Below are 26746 nucleotides of genomic sequence, written 5' to 3' on the forward strand. Positions count from 1 at the left end.
GCGAGTGCGAATGGCAGGGGTGGGGAGTGAGCAAGGGGGGGAGAGCAACAGGGTGAGGAGGAGAGAGCAAGGGGCTGGGGGAAAGAGTGAGGGGGAAAGAGTGACGGGGAAAGAGTGAGGGGGAAAGAATGATGGAGTGAGGGGGAAGGAGAAAGGGAATGAGCAAGGGGGCAGGGGGAGCAAGGGGGTGGGAGGAGAGAGAGAGGGGGGGGGGGAGAGAGAGAGGATGGGAGGAGAGAGCAGAGGGGAGAGAGTGGCAAGAGCAAGGAAGTTGAAGAGTGAGGCAGTGGGAGAGAGGGGAAGAGCAAGGGGAAGTGCAAGCAGTGTGGAAGGGGGAGAGTGAGGGGGCTGGGGGGGGGAACCAGAGGGGGGCAGTGAAGGGGCGGGAAAGAGTGAGAGGTGGGAGTGGAAGTGAGATAGGGGGTGGGGAAAAGAGCGAGAGGGCGGGGAAAAGAGCGAGGGGGTGGAGAAAGAGTGAGGAGATGGGGGTAGTGAGAAGATGGGGGGAGAGAGACCCAGGGGGGGAAGAGAAGCTAGACAGAGGGGGGGGAGAGTGAGCGGGTGGGGAAAAGAGCAAAAGGGGTAGGGCGGGGAGGTAGAGTGAAGGTGGGAAGATCAAATGGGGGAAGTGCGAGCGGTGTGGGGGGGAGGAGCGAGGTGGCAGGGTGGGGAAAGCGATTGGGGGAGAGCGAGGGGAGTGGGGGTGGGGGAAAGAGCAAGTGGGTGGGAGTAGAGAGAGGATGGGAAGAGAGAGAGGGTGGGGGAGAGAGAGGATGGGGAGAGAGAACAGGAGTGGAAGAGTGGGGTGAGAGAGTTGGGAGCGAGAGCGACTAGAGCGATGAGGGGTATAGAGTGCAGCTAGTGCAAAGGGGAAGAGTGAGGGGGTGGGGAAAAGAACCAAGGAAGTAGAGGGGGAAGAGCGATGGTGGGGAAGAGTGAGGGGGTGGGGCAAAGAACCAAGGAAGTAGGGGGGGAAGAGCGATGGGGGGGAAAGAGTGAGAGGATGGGGGGAGAGAGAGGATGGGAGAGAGAGGATGGGGGGAGAGAGAGGTTGGAGGGAGAGAGAGGATGGGGGGAAAGAGACGATGGGGGGGAAAGTGGTGGTACAGAGCATCTAGAGCGAGGGGGGACAGAGCGGTTAGAGCAAGAGGGAAGAGTGAGGGGATGGGGGAAGAGTGAAGGGAGTAGTGGGAGAAGAACAGGGAGGAAGAACAAGGGGGGCGAGGAGTGAAGGGGAAAGAGCGAGTGTATGGGAGGGAAGAGCGAGGGGACTGAGAGGGGTAAGCGAAAGAGGGAAAGAGTGAGGGGGAGGGAAAAAGAAAGGGGGGTGGAAGTGAGCTAGGGGGTGGGAGAAAGAGAGAGGATGGAGTAAGAGAGAGGATAGGGGAGAGACAGCGGGGGAGGAAACAGGGGGGGAGAGAGTGAGGGGGCAGGAAGGGAACGGGTGTGGGGGGAAGAGCAAAGGGGTAGGGGGATAGGTGAGAAGAGCGGGGAGGAAGAATGAAGAGGGAGTGCGAGCGATGTGAGGGGGTAGAGCGAGGGTGCTGTGTGTGGAAATTAAGAGGGTTAGAGAGCAAGGGGGTGGGACAGTGAGGTGGTGGGGGTGTAAGTGAGCTAGGGGATGGGAGGAGTGAGCTAGAAGAGTGGGGGAAAGAGCAAGGGGGTGGGAGAGTGAGCGAGAAGGGGGGTTTAGCAAGGATGAGGGTGTTAACAAAAGGTGGAGTGAGTGAGCAAGGTGGGTGGGGGAAGGGAGTGAGTACGTGGGTGTGGAGGAAAGCGCTACGGAGGTAAAGAACGAAGGGGTGGAGGAAAGAGTGAGAGTGGTGAGGTGGGGAAAGAGCAACTGGGTGGGGGCTGGCGAAAGAGAGACGGAGTGAGCAATGAGGAAGTGAATGAAGGTTGGAGTGAGTGAGAGGGGGAGTAAGCGAGTATGGGGGAGTGATTGAGTGTGGGGGGAAGGAACAATGATTGGGAGGTAGGGAGTGTGAGTGTGCTAGGGGGGGAAGCAACAGGGTGGTGTTGAGTGAATGAATAGGGGAAGGAGCAATGGGTTGGAGGGGAGTGAACATGGCAGATGGGGGAAGGAGTGAGTGAAGGGGCCTAGAGCAACGGGTTGGAAGGGAGTGAGGAGAGTGGGAGTGAATGAGGGAGGTTGGGTAAAGAGCGAGAGGGAAGTGTCAGTGTTTTAGGGGAAAGAGTTAAGATGGGGGAGTGAGCAAGGATGGGGGGATGTGCGAGGATGGGGGGAAGTGAGAGATGATGGAGTGGTGTGAGAGACGATGGAGGGGAGTGAGAGATGGTGGAGGGGACTGAGAGTGAACAATGGGTGGAGTGAGCGAGGATGGTCGAGAGTGAGCGAGGAAGGGGGATTGAGCGTAGAAAGGGGGAGTGTGCAAGGATTGGGGGAAGCGACTGAGGATGGGGAAGTGAGAAGGAGGATAAGAGGTAGGTGAGCGAAGATAAGGGGGAGGTGAATGAGGATGGGGGAAAGGAGTGAGTGAGCTAGGATTGGGATAGTCAGCTAGGATGGGGTTGGAGAAAGAGCATGGGGGAGTGAAAGAGGATTGGGTGGGAGTGAGAGGATGGGGGAGAATGAGAGAGGATGGGGAGGGTGATACAGGATGGAGGAAAGAGTAAGAGATAAAGGGGAGAAAGTGAGAGATGATGAGAGGATAATGTAATGCTTAAGCTCACCACAAACAAGGCGGGACCCCGGTACTGAGGTGGGAAAGTATAGAACTGTGGACCCACAGCAGCGGAGGCATGCCTGGAAAGTGGATTGTCAACGTAGCCAGGTCTGGGTTGAAGAGAGTGGGTTAGTCCAAATACTTGCCGAGGTCGTGGGGGGAAGGCAGCAGTGTAGTCGTTGTCCGTTGTGCCATGGTCAGGGGTTGGAGAAGTACGGATAGTCAGAGGCAAGCCTGGGTCATTATCCAGAAAGGGTCAAATAGTCAAGCCGGGTCGGTACACGTGAGATCAACTGGAAGCAAGAATAGAAAAAGCACAAGGCAAAGCACAGCAAAGCAGGAACACAAGGCTACAAGGGGTTATGCTCAGCAATGAGTGACTGAGCATGCAGGGTTTTTATAGCAAGGCTGGAGCAATCAGTGCGAGAGGTAGAGTGGAGGCGTAGCCCCTGCGGGAGCAGGGATTGGACAGAGGGTGCAGGAGACAGGTGAGCATTGTTCGTGCAATCAGGAATCTGGCCACACAGTTGGGGAGAAATGCACGATCGTCACGTGAGCGTGCCGCGCGTGAGTGCGCCACGCGTGAGTGATGCGTGATGCGAGTGGGACGAGGGACCAGGCTATGTGGAGTTGACAGAAAGCCTCCGTGTGTGCACGTGCTCGGTAAGCGGTGCAGAGGTGACAGGAGCATTAGGTAAGGAAGGAACATGTCGCAGGGGACGTGTTCCCCGATTCCATACAGAGAATAGAGAGTGAAGAAGGAGAAATGGGGGTAGGAGTGTTAGTGTGAGAGAGACAGTGGGCGAGAACATCCCCCCTCTCAACAACCTGGAGCCTGGTGTTGCCTTGGTTCTATAAATTGGTGGTGCGGGGGGGGTGCAGTTGGTGGAACTTGCCCCGGGGGCGCAAGAATACCTAGTTCCGCCTCTGCTATAAGTGTTCACTTTACTGTCACATTCTACTTTATCTGGAACAGTTACATAACTTTCATTAGAAGGCAGCAATGACTAAATCTACTATCTGCTAAAATAAAATACAAAAAAAATCAACATACAATTCAGATGCATTTGATGTTTTTTAGCAATTGTTTGAGTAAAATCCCTGAGCATCTCGCAAACACTCCACTAGATAGTCCATAGCAGGCTGTAATGGACCATCCGATTAACACAGCGGGGGTCCATTTTAGTGCACATCTCTTATAGTCTAGTACAGCCCAGTAGGATTCATACTGCGCGTGTCCCATTAAAATGGAGCAACCCCCGCTGTTTTAATCTGATAGGCCATTAATCTGCCCGCTGGAATTTCGCGGCTACGGATAGGATGCCGTGCGGGACCTGCAAGGCAAGTGTCGCAGAACCGGCAGTTGCATCTGTAAACGCTTAGCGAATTGTCTTATAGTATACACAAAAGCAATATTACATCACTTTCATTTCATACCTGGGAAATTACTGCCTCTATGGTTTCAAATTTTTTATAAAACAAGTAGTCGACCTTCAGATAAAGCAGGCAAGTTGTACGTAAAAAATCCAAACTTCTCTTAGTTCTGAGGACGGACTCCTCCTATATGGAAAAAATCTGTTACATGACAAAGTATGCATTATTTTGAAAACACTCTTTTCATACATACACGTGTATTGCATCTGTATGGTAATTATTACCCACACATACTTGCATAGAACAGAGATACATGTACTGTATTATGGGCAAAAAGGGACCACGTGACACACCTATTCTGATCATTTTCATGCGTGCTGTAAAGCAGATCTCATTCGATCCCTGGCTTGTTTCATATCAGAGGTGCTTTGTGTCTATTCCAGGCATTAATACACTGTCATATAAGCCTCAGCTTTACTGGACGACTGTTCTATGAATCCATTACCATTTGAATAAATAAATACAAGGTAAGGGAAGTTGCAGAGGCCTCACGCATTCCCCCGGCATTAATTTAAATGCCTTGATGAAGAGCTCAGGGTCTCTGCAACCGCCGCCCCACCACCTCTGGAAAATAATCTTGGCAATTCCCTGGGTGGCGCGCCACCCAGTTTGCACACCCCTGATATATATCGCATACACAGAACCTTGCTCCTATGCGCTTTTTAAAAACTCCAAATGTACAGCAAGGTATTGGAGTTCTCTAATCTAAATGTAGCCAGGTCCCCCTCCTACCTCCGGGCTGTGCGAGAGGGGGACGGCTCCGTGGGGACTTGGGTAGATGTCGGGTGCTGCCGGAGTGGCAGGCAGACCCAGCACATTATTGCGGGCGAGTGGGTCGACGGAGACCCCGCGGCGAACGGCGGTTAAGGGCGCCGCCATGTCTAGGAGGTTCGCGCATGAGGACAATGTTATAAATATATCTGGAATTGATCTAACCCCGGCTCAAATTAGCCTATTAAATTAAGGTTTAAATTATGCTGCTGATGATAATTTTAACATTTTTGACACAATTATTGATGTACAAAATTTGTTAGAAAATTATGTCTAAAAATTTTTTTTCTGACAAGGAGGTTTCAAATCAACCATTGATCCCCACGAATTAAATATATGTTGCTGACACAGCTAATAGTGAAAACACCCCTATATTACATACATTTAAGGATATTTGTACATTACACGATTTAGAATCTATGTTAAATGAACAACATCCAGTCTCAGGAGACATATGCTTAGAGAATTTTTTTGGGCGGAAAGATTCTGGCTTTAAACCTAGGTCTATTTTCACACCTAATTACATCAAAGGCCCGCATTTAAAGACCTTTGAGAAATTTGTTGAACAAGACCTTTATGCTTTGGCTAAAGACCATACAAATAGATTTCCTATGAAAACTAATTTTTCAACTGATGATTGGTCCACCATGGCATCCCTTCAGAATAATACTTCTATTGTCATAAAAAATGCTGACAAAAGGGGTGCTATGGTGGTACTACATACAGACGCCTATAGGGAGGAAGCATTACGTCAGCTAAATGATATTTCATCATATAGACGTCTCAAAGATGACCCTACAAATAAATTCTCTAATGAGATGGAAGAATTATTGCTGTTGGGTAGGATTTTGTATGTCCTAAGTGATCGAGAATACAAATGTTTATCAGTACAATACCCTGTTATACCCATATATCACCATCTCCCAAAGATCACCATCTCTCCTGGGAGGCCTATCATTGCGAGCATTGGATCTTTGGGAGATAGGTTGTCCAGATACATTGATATACATATCCAACCCTTGGTACAAACATTACCTTCATTTTTATTGGATACCACGGATCTTTTGGTAGCTTTAAAAGACTTTCAATGGAGTAAAACATACCTCTGGGTGACTATGGATGTAACGTTCCTATACACGATTATTAATCACACACATGGGATTCAAGCAGTTCAACATTTTCTTAATTTTTCTAACATCTCACCTGCACCGAGCACTTTTTTGTTAGAAGCAATTCACTTTCTCTTAACACATAATTATTTCTTATTTGACCACACTTTTTATTTACAAACATGGGGTACCGCCATGGGCACATCCTTCACACCGTCATATGCTAACTTATTTATGGGGTGGTGAGAAGCTGCTCACATTTATAGTAACACCAACACTTATAGAGATCACATTATTTTTTACCGGAGATATATTGACGATCTCATCCTCATTTGGGATGAGGCTGAGACGTCTCTATTATCCTTTATCACTAAGTTAAATATTAATTCTTACAACATCAATTTCACTTACACTTTCATTATCACCATATTCACTATTTAGGTGTATTATTCTATATTGGTACAGATTAACTGGTCCAAAGTGATTTATATATTAAAGAAAATTGTAGGAATTCCTATTTAAGAACAGATAGTGGGCATCCACCAGCTATCTTAAAAGGAATTGCTAAAGGACAATTCCTATGATTAAAAAGACTGTGTTCTGACCAATATTCTTTTGAAATCCAGGCACGGGACCTCATGTCTAGATTCATTTCCAGAGGATATAATAAATCGGATCTTGAATTGGCATTTCAACATGCAAATGCAGTTAATAGATGCGGTTAAGATTGTCTTCAGCATGGCAAACAAAATAGCTTCACTTCAGCATGGCAAACACAACAGTTCATAAAACAAGTACTTTGCAAAATAGACCTTAAATCAAGCTGTTCTCTCTCCAGAGTTTCAGGGTATTTCCCTGCTTCAAACAGCATACAAAAAGACAGACCTTTTAGCAGTAATCTACTTCAGTATTTCACTCCTGTCTCCTGACCAGCTAAGCTGCATGTGTGCACATCCTGTGGTTTTTAACACACCTTGATTAGGCAGCTGGGATTCAACTAATTGCCATGAGCTTCCCAGCTGAAGTTAACCTCATCACTGCTACACTGCAGACTAAAAATATATTTGCCAGGCATATAGCTGGTGGCTTTTATTTACCCTGTCACATTCCTCCCCTGTTAGTGTGTGGCTGGGGCTATGCACGGCTGAAGCCCGACCATCCACCCCTTCTCTAGAAAAGAAATCAACATTTGCGTTCTCTTTTCCCGGCCTGTGCTGAATCTCAAATGAGAAGGGTTGGAGGGCCATATACCACCTAGTTAACCTAGCATTGGAATCTTTCATACTATTTAACCACTTCAGTAGAGCATGGTCTGTCACCAGAGTAAAATGGACTCCTGCCAGGTAATGCCTTAAAGCCTCGATTGCCCACTTTACTGCGAGGCACTCCTTCTCAATCACTGAGTAGTTTTTTTCCCTCGGGAACAACTTCCTACTCAGGAAAAGGATAGGTTGTTCAACTCCCTCAAACTGTTGTGACAATACTGCCCCTAGCCCTATCTCTGATGCATCTGTTTGCACTACAAAAGGCCTGTTGAAGACTGGGCTTCTAAGGATGGGACCCTCTGATAGACACCTTTTTATGTCCTCAAAGGCTCTCTGACACTCCCTTGACCATACCACTTGTGTAGGGGCATATTTTTTTCTGAGGTCCGTAAAAGGGGCTGCCACTTCCGAGTAGTTGGGGATGAACCGCCGGTAGTATCCTGCTAAACTCAGCAGAGAGCGTACCTGCATTTTTGTTTGGGGGGTCAGAACTTCTTTCAGGGCAACTACCCTGTCGGCTAGTGCCTTACTTTTCCACCTCCCACTGCATACCATAAGTATTTGGTTTCTGCCTTACCTAAGGCACATTTCTTAGGGTTGGCTATGAGCCCTGCCTCTCTTAGAGATTTGAGGACAACTTTCAGCCTATTTAGATGGGCCCGCCAGTGTTTACTATAAATGACAATGTCATCTAGGTAGACTGCGGCATACGTCCTATGGGGTCTCAGCACCTTATCCATGAGTCTCAGAAATGTAGCTGGGGCTCCATGCAGACCAAATGGCATTGTCATAAACTGGTATAAACCCATGGGAGTGGCAAAGGCTGTTTTGCACTTGGACTTTTCCTCTAAGGGTATTTGCCAGTATCCTTTTGTTAAGTCCAGCGTGGATATATATTCCGTGTTACCAAGGGCGTCAATTAATTCGTCCACCCTTGGCATCGGATATGCGTCAAACATGGATACTGCATTGACCTTTCGGAGGTTCACACAAAATCTTACCTTTCCATCGGGTTTAGGGACCATAACTAATGGACTACAACACTCACTGCATGATTCCTCAATCACTCCTAAGTGTAACATTTCTTGTACATCCTTCTCTACCAGGACCATACGACTTTCAGACAACCTATAAGGACGGGAACGTACTTTTACCCCAGGTGCTGTCTCGATCGCATGGGAAATAAAGTTAGTTTTCCCTGGTAAATCAGAAAAAACATCATGGAATTGTGTCATTATTGCTAACAAGTCACCTTTTTGTTCAGAGGACAACTGTTTACCCATTGGGATTTTATTGTCACCCACGATGTTCTCCCGTGGGGGCTGAGGACCCAAGTCCGTTTCCTCCTCCACTTGGTGGATGAATGGAGCCTGCTGCATCTTCAAGGGTTTCAACAAGTTCACATGGTAAATTTGTTTACCCTTCCTGGACCCTGGTTGTGCAATCTCGTAATCCACATCACCCGTGCGGCGGAGTACTTCGAATGGGCCCTGCCATTTGGCCAGGAGTTTGCTCTCGCAACTGGGTAATAATAAGATCACCTGGTCTCCCGGGTGAAACACTCTCATGCGAGCATTCTGACTGTAATGTCTCTCCTGACTGTCCTGGTCTGATCTAAGATGCTCCCTAGCAAAATGGCCGACCACATCTAGGCGCTTCCTAAGGTCTAGTACATATTGCAGGGTATTCTTAGAAGGGGACCGCTGTTCCTCCCAGGACTCCTTTAGGAGGTCTAGGATACCTCGGGATTGGCGGCCATACAGCAGTTCAAATGGAGAGGATCCCATGGAGGCCTGGGGACATTCCCGCACTGCAAACAGCAGAAAAGGGAGAAGTTCATCCCAGGCTCTCTTCTCTGAATCTACAAATTTCTTCAGCATCCCCTTTAGAGTTCGGTTAAATCTTTCCACCAATCCGTCAGTCTGTGGATGGTAGACCGATGTCTGAACAGACTTGACCTCTAGTAATTTTAAGACATCCTGCATCAGTTTAGCCATAAAATTTGTACCTTGGTCTGTCAACATAACCTGGGGAAGTCCAACCCGTGAGAACAGCTCCAACAACTTGTTGGCTACTTGCTTCGCCGTTGCTGTTCTCAGGGGGAACGCCTGAGTCTTTCTTGTTGCATAATCAACTATTACAAGAATAAACCTGTGTCCTTTCGCAGAAGGTTCTAGAGGTCTTACCAAGTCTACCCCAATCCTCATAAAGGGAACTGACACCAAGGGTAGAGGAACCAAAGGGGCTAGTTTTTGTCCCTTTGGACTAGTTAGCTGGCACTCCTGACATGCCGCACATAACTTAGCAATATCACTATGCATCCCTGGCCAATAGAATCGTGACGAAATACGGTCCAATGTTTTATCCCTGCCCAGGTGACCACCCCAAGGGACAGTATGGGCTAGAGTGAACACAGATTTAACAAACGCTTTGGGAACCAATATCTGTCTGGTGACCTCCCCTGTTTGTGTCTGCCTATTCACCCTATACAAGATATCATTTGATAACTCAAAAAGGGGGAATACTATCACCCCCTGTGCATTCAAAATTTGCTCATCAATTTTTACCACCTTGTCATACTGTCTAGCAAGGACTGGGTCTTCCCTTTGCTTCTGGCGAAAATCAGGGAGGTATAGGTCTGGTAAATCTCCAGGGCCCATATCCCCCTCCCTCTGGCCATCCCCAGTCATCACTTCTGGCTTTCTGGATTTCTGGCTATTAGAATGGTCACCTTAAGACCCAGATTTCTGCAACCAGTCCTGTATGTCAGAGCGTCTTTGCTTCCGAGTCTTTTGAACCCGGTGTCCACTGGGAAAAAGGTCTGCCGAGAAGGGGAACAGTTTGCCAGGTTTCTCCTGAGCCAAAGAATACGGCTCCTTATGAGAGACTGGAGCCATTAGGTCCGAAAAGAAAGGCCAGTCCCGGCCGAGCACAACAGGGGCAGGGAGCCAAGGAGCGACTCCTACTTCGATCCTGGCCTCCTGGCCTTTTACCTGTAGCCGGATTTTGGCCGTCAGATACCGCTTTATATCGCCGTGTTTACATTCTATACTCCATGTGGAGTCAAAAGAACACACGTTAGGCGGTAACAGTTCCTGGAAGACCAGAGTTTTCCCAGAGCCCGAATCTACAAGGGCCTGGAAGTTTTTTTCGCCAACCTGGCCTGGAAGTAGCCAGTACTTGTAACTTTCTTCAGTGAAGGCCGAGGCGACGGTCCTGCTGAAGGAACAATCCATCTGTGGACAGTCCACGTGCCGGTGGCCTTGTTCTCCGCAGGTGGAACATGGAGAGGGTTCCCTCGCAAGAGGGTGCAGCAGATAGCGCTCCGCTGGACCGGATACTGGAGGCCAGGCTTCTGGTGGGGCCTGCGGGCGACGTTCTCGGAAGTTCCTCTCATTTGGCGACCAGACGACATCATGAAGGAGATGCAGGTCTCGGCGGGGACCAGCATTTGGACTCCGCCCTTGCTGGAACGACTGCTCCTTCCGTTGGACTGGGCGGTTGCATATGAATGGGCCGTAGGTTCCCCGTTGATCCGACCTCCCTCTTGGGCGTCCACAAGTGCCGGTGGAGTCAGATCGGGTCCAGGACACTCGCCTGCTTCTCAGCCCCAAGGAAATTCTCCACGAGTCGTACCGCTAAAGCTAGGGTTTCAGCAGCATGGCGTTTTACCCATGAGCATGCGGAAGGGGGTATTAATTGTAGGAATTATTCCAAAACCACCTGCTCAAGAATTGCCTCCTTAGTGCACTCCTCGGGTTGTATCCAGCGTGTACACAAGTCCAATAACCGCTGAGTGAGGACCCGGGGTCTCATCTTAGTGGTGTACTTCATGTTCCGGAGCTGCTTCTGGTAGGTCTTTGGGGTCAGACCTAAGCGATCCAGTACGGCGGCTTTCACTTGTCGGTAGTCCATTGCCTGATCTGCAGGGAGGCCCTGATATGAGGCCTGGGCTTCTCCTATGAGGAGCGGGGCCAAAGCGGTTGCCCAACGATCTGCAGACCAGCCCTGGGCTTCGGCAACTCTTTCAAACGTCAGTAGAAAAGCCTTTGGATCCTTGCTCGGAGCCATTTTCCTCAGGAGGACCGGGGGTTTGTTTGCAAGTTCTGGACTGGCAGACCCCTGGGATTGAGTCAGCAACCTGGCCATCCACTCATCCTGTGCTTCCTGCTGCTGGATTTGGAGCTGAGTTTGCTGCTGCAATAGTCTTTCATCTCTCTCTGATTGTAGTCGGGCCTGCTCGCACAGAAACTCTTTAAAAAACTCTTCAATTTTTCTCATTCTTGTTTGTGTGTGTGCCCTTTTACTGCAGGAGCCTTTCACTATCCTAGCACTTCTGACACCATATGTTGCAGAGTACATGCAACTACACACGCGGGGTCTCTTGACAAGGCTTATTTATTTAGCCTTAAAAAACCATGCAGCACACAAAACAAAAATAGCTTCTCTTCAGCAGACAAAACAAAATTCCTTGTCTTCAGCATGGCAAACAAAATAGCTTCACTTCAGCATGGCAAACACAACAGTTCATAAAACATGTACTTTGCAAAACAGACCTTAAATCAAGCTGTTCTCTCTCCAGAATTTCAGGGTATTTCCCTGCTTCAGACAGCATACAAAAAGACAGACCTTTTAGCAGTAATCTACTTCAGTATTTCACTCCTTTCTCCTGACCAGCTAGGCTGCATGTGTGCACATCCTGGGGTTTTTAACACACCTTGATTAGGCAGCTGGGATTCAACTAATTGCTATCAGCTTCCCAGCTGAAGTTAACCTAATCACTGCTGCACTGCAGACTAAACATATGTCTGCCAGGCATATAGCTGGTGGCTTTTATTTACCCTGTCACACTCCCCTTTTGGTTACCTCAGTCACTATTGGAAGATGTTATTTTCCTAATTTAGCTTAGTAGTTATATTATGCATAATACAACTAAATTATATATTGGGCAATATTTATTAACAATTTATTAATAGTTCATGTGTCCTGAGTTACAGGTGATGCTTTCATATTGTTTTTATTTTTTAGCTAGTTTATATACACTCTGTTTTATTAGCATTTGTGTATTTATATATTTCTTAGTTTGTTTTTTATTGTTTTATTATGATTCATTTTGGTTTCATTCAGTTAGTATGTCATTTTTTGTGTATTACTACTGTGATTCCGTTTTTGGATTTCCTCCTCCCTCTCATACCGTCACTGCAGCCTTGTTTACCATCCGGGCACTTTTGGGTGTACCGCAGTGATTGGCTGGGAGGACATGATGCGTGGGGTGGCGGGACTTCTTGCCGGTATATCCAGGAAGTAATCAGTAAATGGATTACTCTTTGACAAAGCGCTGCACAAGCGCGAAACGCGTTAGAGGATCACTTGCCCCACCTATATGTTGCTGTGTATCGTCTATTTGGATTAAAGTACCTCGGTTTTACTGCACTTTATGATTTGGTCCCCACTTTCTGCTACAGTGCTCTCCTGATTCCTTGTCTCCAGCTGGATCACACAAGAATCCATTCGGTTGTATACCTCTCCAGGAGACGCACGCGATCTGGAGTTTACACAGATGGTCACACTCAGTGAGTAATACTTTATATCTTCATCGTTGCTTTATCATTTTTCTCTTGGACTGTATCATTGGGCATGGGTATTGTTCATTATTGGGACTGAGAATTGTTCATTATTATCTGCAGTGCAAAATTGCATGAATATGTGCAAGGGGGAATCAGGACTTATTGCTATCATCACTAAGACCCCTATCAGCACTCTTTTACTCACTTGCAAAATATGACTATCTTTTCTATGGGTTAATAGCACATGACCCTACCTGATTGGTCTGGGCTGTTTGAAACAAGTGGTTTGAGAACTAGTGGAGACTCAGTGATCTCTTGTTCATTGTTACATGTGCAGCAAGCACCCGGCGATCCTTGGAAGCCCAAGCATGCGCAGTGCAATAGGTGTACGGTGGCCCATATGACAAGGTTAAGGAAGGAAAGGGACTACAAGACCCAGCATCTTATAGGGTGGCTGCACATGTGTTGCGGAAGGACCAATAGGGCTCCTGGAAACACGGAGGAGAGGAATAGAAACATTTCAAGCACGTGGCAGTTGTGATCCGGACAGAGAGGGTGAAGGTAATGTCCAGGGAATAGTGCTCCCCTGGACTAGGTCAGAACCCCCCAGGTCCACGGTAGATCCCCTGAGTCACTGTAGCTGGTGTATGCTGTATATGCTGCAGGGAAAGGCCTTAGATAGGGATCTTTCCCCAGTAGTGTGTCAGTGAGAGGCATCAGCTGCAGGACATTATCTCTGGAGGTGGAGTGCGGCCTGCTGCCGGTGAACAAAGCAAGGGCACTCCAACAGAGACTATTTTAAAGGGGTACACTCCAGCTGGGTACACTCCAGAGGCATCCACCTACGGATCTGTGCTGTAGATGAGCCGGTGGATTGCGGTGAAGAACCACGTTGCGGATCCACAGAGTCTCCTACTAGTTGACCTGGTCTGTACTGATACCATGGAAGTATTATTCACGGGCACCAACGGGCCCCAATACACAAAGGGAAGCGCGCTATCCCACACATACTCTTTGGGGGAGGGACTGGTTTGTGGACACTACGGGGTTAAGAGCCCAGGCACTGCAGGATTTTGGGGGTTCCACCTGCGAGGTGTTATTGGTTGGGGAAGGCCTCACAGGGCAGTGTTATGTTGGATGCTATATTTTCACATGTGTTTAATAAACATTGTTATAGTATACCTGTGTGTAATTATTGTGTATATTGGTTCCGGTGAGGGACTACTCCCAATACGCTGGGATCACTCGCCGGTGGGGTGTAGGCGGTGCACCGAGATCCTAAATATACCCCAGGCTCCCAGTGATGGAGGTTTTAGTCCTCTGTGAACCAACAGGTAGCGGCAGCACCAGTAGCCATCTTGTTTAGGGGGAAACAGGGCTACATTTGGAGGCGCTGCTGAGATTTCAGACCTGTGGTGCCCTACTTCACAGACAAATTGTAGAACAAAGTTAACACCATGGTTCTGGTGTCGCAGCAACAGGTCCATGACTGGGCCTTAGAATGTCACATACCCCTGCGCCACGTGGTCACCGTGGGAGGAGTTCCCATCATTACATCTATAATTGCTGTCTGAGATCACGCAAGAAATTCCCCGGGTCTGACCAGTGCCAGGATCCTAGGACACAATTTTGATACCGATTACCGCGCTAGTACCATATTACTGGTCACCGACCATGAGATAGTTTGGAAGACGCCCCTCAGGCTCTACCCCAATCCGAGGTCCTGCCCAAGGGTTGCCCACTAATATACCCTGGGCTAGTATCCCATCACCTTACCCCCTCACCGGTGGGGACCTGTTGCAGGGTACATGCAACTTCACACGCGGGGTTTTCTTGATAAGGCTTATTTATTTAGCCTTAAATTATACAGCACACAAAACAAAAATAGCTTTTCTTCAGCAGACAAAACAAAATTCCTTGTCTTCAGCACGGTAAACAAAATAGCTTCGCTTCAGCATGGTAAACACAACAGTCCACAAAACATGTACTTTGCAAAACAGACCTTAAATCAGCCTGTTCTCTCTACAGAGTTTCGGGGAATTTCTCTGCTTCAGACAGCATACAAAAAGACAGACCTTCTATCAGTAATCTCTTCAGTAGCTTACTCCTCTCTCCTGAACAGCTAGCCAGCATGTGTCTAAAGCCTGGGGTTTTTAACACACCTTGATTAGGCAGCTGGGATCCAACTAATTGTCCTGAGGTTCCCAGCTGAAGTTAACCTAGTCACTGCTGCACTGCAGACTAAACATATGTCTCTTTTCTCTTTCACTGACATTGGTAAAAACAAACAAAAAAACAAAAAACATTTCTCTTTCATAAACATATGTCTGCCAGGCATATAGCTGGTGGCTTTTATTTACCCTGTCACAGGACCCCACAATGGTTTCCCCACCAATCAAGGTCTCCACCTCCCCCTCCAATCTAGGGAATGAAGGGCCGTAAATGTGGCTATCTGCCCTCTGGCCAGAGCTGACGTAGCCCCAACCTGAGTAACTTTCACCCCAAGTGCTGCGTAAGGAGCTACCAGCTGGGCCGAGAGCCCACAACACTCACTTCTCCCTAGCCAACAGATAAGAAGTTATACGCCGGTACCTAGTCCCAGGCCTGGAACCGATAGTCGCTTAACAAGTGGCGGCTCCATCCTGGGCGTGACCCTACTGCAACTAGTGGAAGCCCTGACCATTTTATCCCAAGCGCAAAACTACAGGAAGCTGAAGGCTTCCTCTGGGACGATTACTATCCCCGTGGGTGAAGAAGGAATCGATTCCTGCAGGGAACACACCCTCAAGGTGATAGATGAATGGCCCTGCTCCGAGGCAGTAAGGCGACAGAGGATAATGGAGAGCCTCCGACCTCTGGCCTCTACCATGGTCAGTGCGCAGCGCGACCAAGGCGCCAATCTCTCAGCTCACCAGATGGTGGATCTGTTAGTGCAGATCTACGAAAAGTATGAAGAGGAAAGCGAACTGTGGTTTAAATATTATGGCCTCAGACAAAAGGATGGAGAAGATCTGTCCGATTTCCTTCAACGGATCCAACTGGTCCTCAGGAAGCTGCGAACATGCAATATCATCCCCGCCTCAACCATAGATGAATATTGAAGCAAGCAATTCCTTCGAGGGGCAATCCCCACTCATCACATGGTAATTATGATCAGGTGCTCCCTACTACCTCGGCAGAAAGCTACGTCTATGCGAACACCCTTTGGTGACAAGTGGACATCTGCCTGCAAAAAGGCTTTCACCGGACGTAAGAAAAGCCTGACGGAAGCCCTGGTCCTGGCTTATGCCAACCCAGAGAAACCTTACGTCCTGCACGTGGATGCTATTTTTGATGGGCTGGGAGCCATGCTACACCAGAAGTATCCTACTGGCCTGCGTCCAGTTGCGTATGTGAGCTGAAGCTTAACTCCTAGCGAGTAAAACTATCCGGTTCACAAATTGAAGTTCCTCGCCCTCAAGTGGGAGGTAGTAGAAAAGCTCCACGACTATCTATACGGGGTCTCCTTACTGACGCCCTATAGGTACTGACGCCCTATCTAGGAGACCTGGACTGAATGCGACGTCAGAAGAGATCCCTGGGATCCTGGGAAGAGATCCCTGGACCAGAGATGAAGGCGATGTGTTCCACCGTGTTCCACCGTGGCGATCGTGGACGACAGAGTCACATTTTCCGGGTTGAAAATAGCTGATTCCTTGGGATGCCGCCCACAGGACCTTCCCGCCATCTACTGCAGCCCAGACGGTCTGGAAATCCTTCCAAATACTCTCCTGAAGGAGATAGTGATGGCGCAGATAAATGATCCAGTGGCTAATGCTATCCACGAGGCCCTACATCAGAATAATCCATCCCTGGTGAAATGGGTCCCCATCGCCACTGACGCCATCCTCATGAGAGAATGGGACAAATTCAAAATAGAGAGGGGTCAACTCTATCGGGTCGTCCCCTACCACAATCATCCTGACCGACGACAGCTGGTTCTACCCCAAAGCATGCAGTACCATGTCTTACAATCCTTGCATGATGATCACGGACCCCCAGGGTTGGATAAGACCTTCGGGTTAATAAGAGACCAATTCTTCTGGCCCAAGATGCAGGAGTCCATAGAACAGCATTGCAGAAAATGCCTAAGGTGCATACAACGAAAGACACTACCCACCGTGCAGCCCCAATGGGCCATCTCAAAAGCTCTGACCTGATGGATTTAGTCGGCATGGACTTCTTATGTATCGAACCTGATTCAAGAGGTATAGGCAATGTGCTGGTAGTGACAGATCACTACACCCGCTATTCTCAAGCATTCCCGACAAAAGATCAGAAAGCTCTCACAGTCGCTAAAGTACTGTGGGAGAAGTATTTCGTGCACTACGGTCTGACAAATCAGATGCACTCAGACAAGGGAAGGGACTTCGAGAGCAAGCTCATCAAGGAGCTGCTCAGAATGTTAAATATTCAGAAGTCTAGGACTACTCCGTACCACCCCGAGGGAGACGCTCTCCCCGAAAGATTCAACCGGATGTTGTTAGACATGCTAGGCACCTTAAAGGGCTCTCAAAAGGGCGAATGGAGCAAGCACGTTGAAGCACTGGTGCATGCATACAATTGCACCCGACATGAATCTACGGGGTACACACCATACTTCATGACGTTCGGGCGAGAGGCACGGCTGCCTGTAGACATCCGTCGCAGGGTATCTACTGATGGGGTACTCAATGTGGCTCATTACTGCTATGTGAAGCGACTTCAGGACAGCCTGCACCATGCCTATCAGCTAGCGGAAAGGGCCACTGCTCAGTTATATACCAAATAAGTAAACATGGGAAGGATGTTGATCCAGGGAGTAATCTGATTACCAATTCTTGAAGTCAGGAAGTAATTTTTTTCCCCTTATGAGATATCATTGAATGATATGTCACTGGGGTTTTTTGTTTGCCTTCCTCTTGATCAATATACTGTAGTTTAAGTACGGATACAGTGGCAGCTGCCTTTAGTCTCCTGCGGCCGCCACTGCGGGATTTTAAAAAACGCGGGCAGATGCTGCGTTTTTTCCTCCGGTTTCGGCGTCGCGGGCGCTTTCAATGTTAAGCGCCATTCGCGCTGATCGGGAAGTGCGGCTGACGCGCGGCCAAGTCCGGTAGAAACAGAAAACATCCCCGAATGTTTACGGGGATGTTGGAGGTTTAAGGGGTGACAGTATGATAAAGTATCTGTCGTCTAAATTTATTATAGGTTTAACTTGATGGATGTATGTCTTTTTTCAGCCTCATCTACTGTACCACTATGTAATTACAGTATGTAAGAGTTGACAGAATCAGTCACTCTCTCAGGCGTTCACGCTGCTTTTAAAATATTATTGAAGCAACTGGTCTCTGGAGCTGAACCACATACATTTCAGTGACAATCAATGGGTTTATTGGCAAATGTTTGTTTTTATTGAATTGTAATGTATTTTATTTTGTGATTGTTTTTAATTTTTGATTGCCCATTCATTGACATCATGGCAATCCTTGCTCATATTGTGGGCATAGTTTACCACAGTGACAATCAATGGGTAGAGGTGGAGGGAGATAGGGGTAGTGTCCCCAGTAAATGATGGTTATACCTCCTGGGTGGGTAGAGGCTTGGGGGTTAACCCTTAATTTAAATAGCGGTTAATAACCGCTAAGGTGATTAGTGGGTTGCAGGCCAGTAGTTTGTTTTTTTATTTTACTGTCGGTGTCCAATGAAGACGAGGAGGACAAGGAAAGCCTTCATCCTGACATGGGTAGGTATAACTTTTATTTTATATATGCTGACTGAGTCATTTTATTTTTCATGGGCAAATGCGCTATTATCCAGATCTGGATAATAGGGATTTTGGCCAGTACTGTACTGTATATGTTGGGTGGGGGTGGGGGGGCGGGTTGTTGGGGGTAGAGGCGGTGGGTAGTAGGGTTCCCATATATTGCCATAGAGGGTTATCTTTGCTCCCCCTGGTAGGGGTGACCATACTGGCAATCAATGGGTGTAATGGTGTAAGGCTTGGGGAGCCACGCCGCCCTCTGCGCACTCCCCGCTCACCCGTTCTGGGGCTTTGCAGTGCCGCCGTCTCCTCTCGTACCGATACCACTCTCAGCTCTGATGCGCACGCGCGTACCAGCCCCAGCCTTAAAGGCACATCACCCCAAAGTTGGCAGACAGTGCTAATCTCGCACGCAGGCGCACAAGCACACACGCATCCTCCCTCCTCAAGCTCCACCCCAGGGAGCTCACCTGAACCTGCTTCCCTGCCTCCTATCACAGCCTCACCTCTGCACACACCTCCACTCTGCTGTTCTGCCATTGGACTGTCTCACCTACTTATGCTCAGCGGTGCCACTGGCACTTTGGATGAGCATAGAACCAGTTGCTGTTCTCATCACTCTCTGCCTCCCTAGTCCTGTCTTGTCTTGCAGTCCCATCCTTGTGTACTGAACCGGCTTCCTCCTCGACTTCTCTGCACCTCTGGCATTTGACCTTGGCATATGGCAATATGACTACTCCGCTCTCTCCGCTCCCAACCTTGGCATACGGCAATACAACTACTCCGCTCTCTCTGCTCTTGATCTTGGCTTACGGTAAAAGACTACGTCTCTCTCTCTAACCCCGGACTTGGCTAACAGTACCCACTACTATCCGTACCTCTCCTGCCCCGGCCCGGATATCCAGACTATTCTACACTCAAGATGTGCCCTCGTGACTGTGGGTGGCGTTATATCCTTTCCCACCTCAGCACTGTGGTCCCGCCTCGTTTGTGGTGAGCACAGCGTGACAAATGGATAGTATTCGTTGTTGTATTTTAATGTTTAATGGGGGTAGAGGGGGTGTGTGAAGGGGGTAGTTGCCCTGGGGTGGGTGTTTATGCCTCTTGGGTGGGTAGTAGGAGGCAGCTAGCTGCTAAGTTAATGAAGCCATTTATATTTTTTTTTTGATAAGAGTATTGGAGCAGGGGGTCTGCGGAGCTGGATGGCATTAGTTTCAGCATCAGGGACCCCCTGCTTCTCGAGATATAGCCCCTTGCATTGGGTGCTGGTATCTCTGCACTATTTAAATGTGCCTGTCACGTAGGCCGTGACACATAAGACTTTAAACATGCCGGAGATACCAGCACCCCATACTGGGCCTGTATCTCGGGAAGCAGGGTGTTTCCGAGACTGAAATTAATGCGGTTTAGCTCCAGAAACCCCCTGCTACAATACTGTGTTATCAAAACAAAATAAAAACATTACGATCACCTGTTAGAGGTGGGGAAAAGAGTGATTGATTCTGTCTTCTCTCAATGCGCGTCTCTTACAGGTTGATGCAGCCTAGTAGGATTCACACAGCTCGAGTCCCATTAAGAAGCAGAAACGCCCGCTGTGTTAATCCTGATGGGCCATTTCCCCCTGCAAAGCTCTGTGCATGAACGCTCAACTTTTGATCCGCGGTTCACCAGCACATGTCCTGCGGCAGCTGATAGAAGATGCTATATCTACCGAAAGTCTGTGCTGCTAGAGAGATCCCAGGGGAAGAGAGACTCTCTGTTCCAGGCAGCATCAGTCCCTGTAACCCGCCAAAGCGATCACCCCACAGTCACTTGGCTGACGTGGAGAGCAGCCTGCCTACAGGTACCCTCTCTTTGGAAAAGTACAGTGCAAAGCTAAATAAACCTCTAGTATTATAACTTACTAGTGTAAACGTAAATAAGTGCACCTTTGTAAAAACCCTTATAGAGCAAATTCTGTGTTACAAAGTATATATAATACGTGTCATTGGCGGTTGCAGCTGTATCAAGCGAGGTGGTTCAGCACTCCGACAGCACTAAACAGTAAATGACAAAAAACAACAGCGCAAAACCGCAATAGTGAAGTATATCAAATTTAGTTTAGTAAAATAAAGGTGAAAAAATAGGGGAGCACCTGCTTCTGCCACGGTAGTGATAGTGAGCGGTGCTCTTGGGCAATATTATATATAAGAGACTGGTAGAAAAGGAACCCAAGTGTAGCACTCAGGCTCACCCTCTGGTGATAAATGTAGTAGTTAAAACATAATCTTTATTATGCAACCACAAGTAAAATAATGGGTGTTAAAACAACGAGCTGAAGGTGTACACTGGATCCAGATGCTGATAGCCGTATTGGCTCAGGATCCTAAAGTAATAGTGTGTCAATAGACCAATGCCAATACTACACTAGATAACAGTCCTTGTAAAGGATCTGTAGGTAGGTGGAGACGTGCAGGGAATTCGTGTGAGCAAGATATCATATACTGTATGTAGCGGTCATGTAAAATGGCTACAGTCATCTCTCCTGTTGACAGTAAGGCCTGGTAAGTTGTGGGCATGCCAGCAGTAATTATGGAGGTTTGCCCTCACACCCTGGTGGGGTGCCCTGTGTATGGATGGGAGTGGTCACATGCTCTGACTCCATGGTTAGTGATGTCAGAGGTGTGTCAGTTCCAGAGTGTACATAAGGCACAGCACTGTGTCAAAAAGTTAGTTCTGACCTGAGTTCTAAGTGGAGGAGTTCTGTCAAGTTCAAGTTCAAGTAGTTAAGACAGTTATGTTCTAGTAGCTGCAGTAGGAGTCTGTGTCCAGGGACCTGGCGCAGGATAAAGATATCCCGGCTGGGATAGGGAATCCCTGATCAAGGTGACATACCTTTTAAAGGGAAGCATGGGCACCATGATGGGCTAGAGACACCCCATTGTGGAGGGCAGCTAGCCCACCGTATCAATAAAGATGAAGCTGATCACAGAAACCCTCGTGTGTAAGAGTCAAGTGATTGCACAGGGGGCTGCACCACCGAGGAGTTCCTCACCAGGACCATCCCCATGCGGACGCAGGGACCCTGATGAGGTGGAGGCGCTGCACTGGAACTAGGTAGGACTCAGCACACTACCTCAGCTGCCTGTCTGGACGGGTCCTCCCCACACACCATCATGCGGGAGACTCAGGAGTCCTGTTGCCAACAGGTGCACCACCAGACACTATCACACTGTAATGGGGACCGGTTAGACCACAGGGGCCAATGTGAGATTGGGTGGGTCAGGCCGGGCCACAAAACCCGTTACATGTAAATCAATTTAACAGACAAACTGATAAACCAAAATGTGATAAATAAGACGGTTTGATTTACAGTAGCCGGTATGATTCCTGTGGTGTCCAGTTTATAATATATTGGGTGTACCACAGATGAACCAGCAAATAAAATGTTTGATCAGAGCTTAACTGGGTCCTCCACATGTGGCTGTTAATAATGATGTAGGTAAATCTGCACCATTACTATTACTGACATGACCTCAAATAACCTTTTGAGGAGTGTGCAGCAATGATCTAGGTAGATCTGTATGATACCTAGACCATCTTTGCTAGATATAGCTGCTTAATAGATGCCGAGGTGAGTAGTGTGGACCGATAATAGTATATAAGGTCCTTTGGATTTAAACCCCTGAGCATTAATAAGTATGTGGCTAGCTCTGCAGCCACACCAGTAGTTTTGACCTCAAGTAACCTTGGGGTTAATCTTATGTTCAGAGAGTGTCCTCTATTCACCCTGTGTGGTTAGAGGTGGTAAAGTATAGGTTCTTTTATTATCAGGAGAACCATACACTTATAAATCGTAAGTCAGACGAGTGGAAATGGATCACAGATTTGGCAGATGCAAGTGACCAAAGGTAATGTACTAATAAGTAGCCCACGGGCACTGCTATTGTAGAGAGACTCATACTGTGGTGAGTATATTAGCAGGAGTGTATAACGTTGCAGGCTATTGAGATACAATATCTCTCAAACTTATCAGGAGTACATAGATCTTGAGAGAATAATATCCCTGTATGTCTGAAGGAGGTTTTGTGTGTCCGTCGGGGCACTTAGAAAACCTATATTGTGCAGGGGCAGAGAGCCGCACCAGCTCGCAGTGCGAGACAGCCAGGTGCGGTGGCTATCAGACTCTGCGTGTGCACGTCTGAAAACAGAGCCGACGTGCGCGTTTCGCGAGAGATGCTTTTTCAAGGCAGATTGGTGAGTAATGATGAGGGAATCCTGCAGGATAGCAGGTATTTATAGGTCCCCCAGGGGAATTACATCATTCTTAACCCTTGCTGTGTCAGTGCATGTGTGGAATTCTGTGCTTATATGCACAGCTATGAAGTCCTGTGTATGGGCATGTAATCTGAACAGAAGATGGTAGTGTGTGTCTGGCTAAGACTTAATAAAAGCATAGTTATGCAATACAGTATGTCTGGTATGCCATTACAGTCAGACTTATCGGAGTGAAATGAGATAATTCATTCCCTCTAATCATTCAAGGGTAGTACATGATATTGTTACAAGATAATGCTGATAATTGCAGTGTGTAAGTATGAGTTCAATGATGGGCTCTCATTAAAATATAGGGTCCAGAGATACCCTTGGATTTAATAACTTCCATACTTGAAGAGTTGGTATAATGTCATGGGATATGGTTAATCCCTGACTCAAGAGATGGCAGAAGGTATGAGGAGGAATGAAGTATAAAGTTGAGGGTGGTATATGCCATATCCCTCTTTCTGGAAAGAGAAGGGCTGCTCAAATGTGTGGGGGTCATATAAATGGGGTGAACATGTATACCTCATTCAGACCCCTTGGTGCTAGCGTTCTAGGGTGATGGCTACTAGCCTCCAAGAGGTTATTTGTAGCCGTGGCTTTTCTATATAAACTAGTGTTTAGAATGCCATCTGTACCCCTCGAAATGCGTAAATCTAGGAAACATACAAGATTTTTGTCATGTTCCAGGGTTAGATGGAGATTGTACATATTGGTGTTAAGTATTCCAATGAATTCTTTAAGAGCCCCCTCTGGGCCTTGCCACAACATGAGCACATCATCGATGTAGCGGACCCAGAAGTCAATGTGCTCTGTGTATTTCTCCATCTCTTCAGTAAAGACTACCTGGTATTCCAACCATCCCAGGTAGAGGTTCGTATATGTAGGGGCGCATTTGGTTCCCATGGCGGTGCCCCTATGCTGATGGTATAGCTTGTTATTAAAGAGGAAATAATTCCTTGTTAGCACAAATTTGAGTAGATCTGTAATGAAGATATTATGTGTCACATGCCATCCGCCTCTTGTGTTCAGGAAATGGGAGATTGCCTTTAAGCCATATTCGTGGTCTATACTAGTGTATAGTACCTCTATGTCTAGACTCACAAGCCTCTAACCTTTTGAGGACGTCTTTCGTGTCTTTGAGATACGAGGGTAGGGTCGTGACAAAAGGTCTGAGTACCTTAACAATATATGAGCTTGCCCGTTCATTTAGATTCCCTATCCCTGACACAATAGGTCTGCCTGGGGGGGGGGGGGGTTAATCTTGTTCTTATGTAGCTTTGGCAGACTGTAGAATGTGACAATCTTAGGGATTTTTACCCAGATGTAGTCTTATTCATTTTTATTGATAACCTTTTCTGAGAGTCCACCCAAAGGGCCTCCCAAAAAACGTCCAGATAGATTATACAAATAAATATAAATTGTCTCAGTCAATAATAAAATTAAGTGAGTAAAAAGTTGACATTTTATTACCCAAAGAAACGTAAATATAAAATACATAGTATGAGGGTACGTGTGGAAAATGCGCAGAGGGTAAAACACCGGAGATGTTTTAGGAGAAATAAATGTACAGTAGTCTTTATTAGCCAGCTGCTTTAAATAGAAAACAGCTTCATATCAGCAAACAGAGTGAGAGCAGAAAATAACAACCAGGCGCCTAACCCTATGTAGGGGACTGACTAACACTTCAGCAGTCACTATATGAGGGCTGGAAGGCTACTGTAAGCCTCTTACCAACCTTTGATACAAGTCCAAAGAGAGGGTAAAAGACAAAAAACAACAGCGCAAAACCACAATAGTGAAGAATATCAAATTTAGTTTAGTAAAATAAAGGTGAGTATTCTGCGTACATTTGATAGATAGATCATAGGCATATAGTGTATAATTACACAACAGGTTACCACACAATCGAACTGCGGCAGATGGAGTAAGCCCTCTGGTGATCTGGACTGGAATCGTGACGTCAGCTCCGCGACCCGTGCAGAGGACGCGCTGTGAACTCCGTCTTCCCCTTGGGCCAGATCTCCTCGGTGGGAACTCCCTCTCAAGGACGGAGGTAGTCAGAGTCCCAGAGTGCAAAGCAACATCGCCACTCGATGGTTGATGGTCACGTAGTGGAAAATCCCTTGCGCATGCGTGATGCGGAATATCAGTCCCAATAGTACAGGGCTCGAATGAAGCCCTTCAATGGCACTTAGGCGTTTGGCAGTGTTACTATTGCAAATGTTCCTAATGTGACTACTGAGGTTGTTCCTGTAATTAAACATCCACCATTCAAAACTCAATCCAAATTTTATCCGGCGCAATCAAAAGGTCACCATATTGATACTCTTTTAAATATGGTGAGCAATAAATTTTCTGCATTGTCACAGGATTTTAAACTAGGAGAAATTAAACAGAATCTGAATGCTAAAGAAAGTTTTGCTCTAAAAATGTTAAAAGATAACAACAATCTAATTATTAGAAAGGGAGATAAAGGGAGATAAAGGAGGAGGCGTGGTTCTACAGAATCGATGTGATTATGAGAATGAAGCTCATAGATTACTCCAAGATGCCTCCTTCTATGAAAAACTTAAGAAAGATCACACTAAAGACTTTCTAAATCTATTTAAAACATTTCTGGATAATGCAATTACTAAATCTGTCATTACATTAGCTGAATATACTTTTTTGTATTCTGATTCTCCTAAAATACCGGTTTTCTGCCACTTACCAAAAATGCATAAATCCATTATCAATCCACCCGGTAGTCCCATTATATCGGGGATACAATCACTCACTGCGAATTTGTCACAATTTAATGACATTTTTCTCCAGCCTTTTGTAGTAAAACTACCCTCTTTGAAGGACTCCACTGCCATTCTCACGCTATTCAAAAATTTTGAATGGAAAAGCACATATAGGTGACTGATCTGTGATATTCAGGCACTATATACACACATTCCACATCAGAAGGGTATTGAAGCTATCCTCTGTGTGCTTGTTATTGATCCATCACTACATCATCTAAGTAGAGAGTTTGTCATCAAATCTATACGATTCGTACTGGGACATAACTATTTTATGTTCCTTTCCGACTTCTACATACAGGTTTGCGGAACAGCAATGGGCACACGGTTTGCCCCTAGTTTCGCATACCTGTATGTAGGAGATTGGGAAAATCATGCTATCTGGACCAACAAAGCCTTTAGTAATAACATCATATTGTGGCGTCGATATATAGATGACATATAGGTTGTGTGGGATGGTGATCTTGAGTCTACCAATCTGTTCATGTCATATCTAAATCAGAATAATTAGAATATAACGTTCACCCACAAAACTGATCATTTATCAGTTGAATTTCTAGATCTGAAATTGACCACTTCTTTAAATGGTGTTGTTAATACAGAAACATACTTCAAGGAGGTTGATATGAACAACCTCCTTATGGACACAAGCAATCACAAATCCTCCCGGATCCGCAATATTCCAGGTGGACAATTTACACGATTGAGGAGAAACTGTAGTGATATCGAGGTCATTGACCAGCAGGCTGGAAAACTCCTTTTGTGCGGCTTTTGGATCGTGATAATATGTTGGTCACCAAAGATAAGATTAAACATACAAATAATAAAGAAATTAATGTTGCCTTTATTACGAACTATAATTCAGCACATAAAAGTATTGAGAATATTATTAACAAATACTAGGGCATTCTATGTAACGATGCAATCTTGGGCACACATCTTGTGAAAACACCCAGAATACACAGCCCCACAATGAACGTCATTATATTTATTAAATACATAACCCACCCCCTGTGCCCCCCCATAAATACATGATTTATTAT

General features: G+C 46.8%; 2 protein-coding genes across 2 annotated transcripts in view; both read right to left on the bottom strand.

Annotated features, from left to right (window-relative positions):
* The window catches only part of JMJD1C (jumonji domain containing 1C), a 1023975-nt gene that overhangs the window by 671758 nt on the left and 325471 nt on the right, over window positions 1–26746 (bottom strand). The window lies entirely within an intron of this gene.
* The window catches only part of LOC142502123 (disintegrin and metalloproteinase domain-containing protein 10-like), a 440300-nt gene that overhangs the window by 243028 nt on the left and 170526 nt on the right, over window positions 1–26746 (bottom strand). The window contains exon 6 of the mRNA XM_075612980.1: window positions 4125–4247. Coding sequence (XP_075469095.1) covers window positions 4125–4247 — 123 coding nt within the window. The remainder of the gene's footprint in view (window positions 1–4124; window positions 4248–26746) is intronic.

Source organism: Ascaphus truei, chromosome 8, assembly GCF_040206685.1.
Source record: "Ascaphus truei isolate aAscTru1 chromosome 8, aAscTru1.hap1, whole genome shotgun sequence".
NCBI lineage: Eukaryota > Metazoa > Chordata > Amphibia > Anura > Ascaphidae > Ascaphus > Ascaphus truei.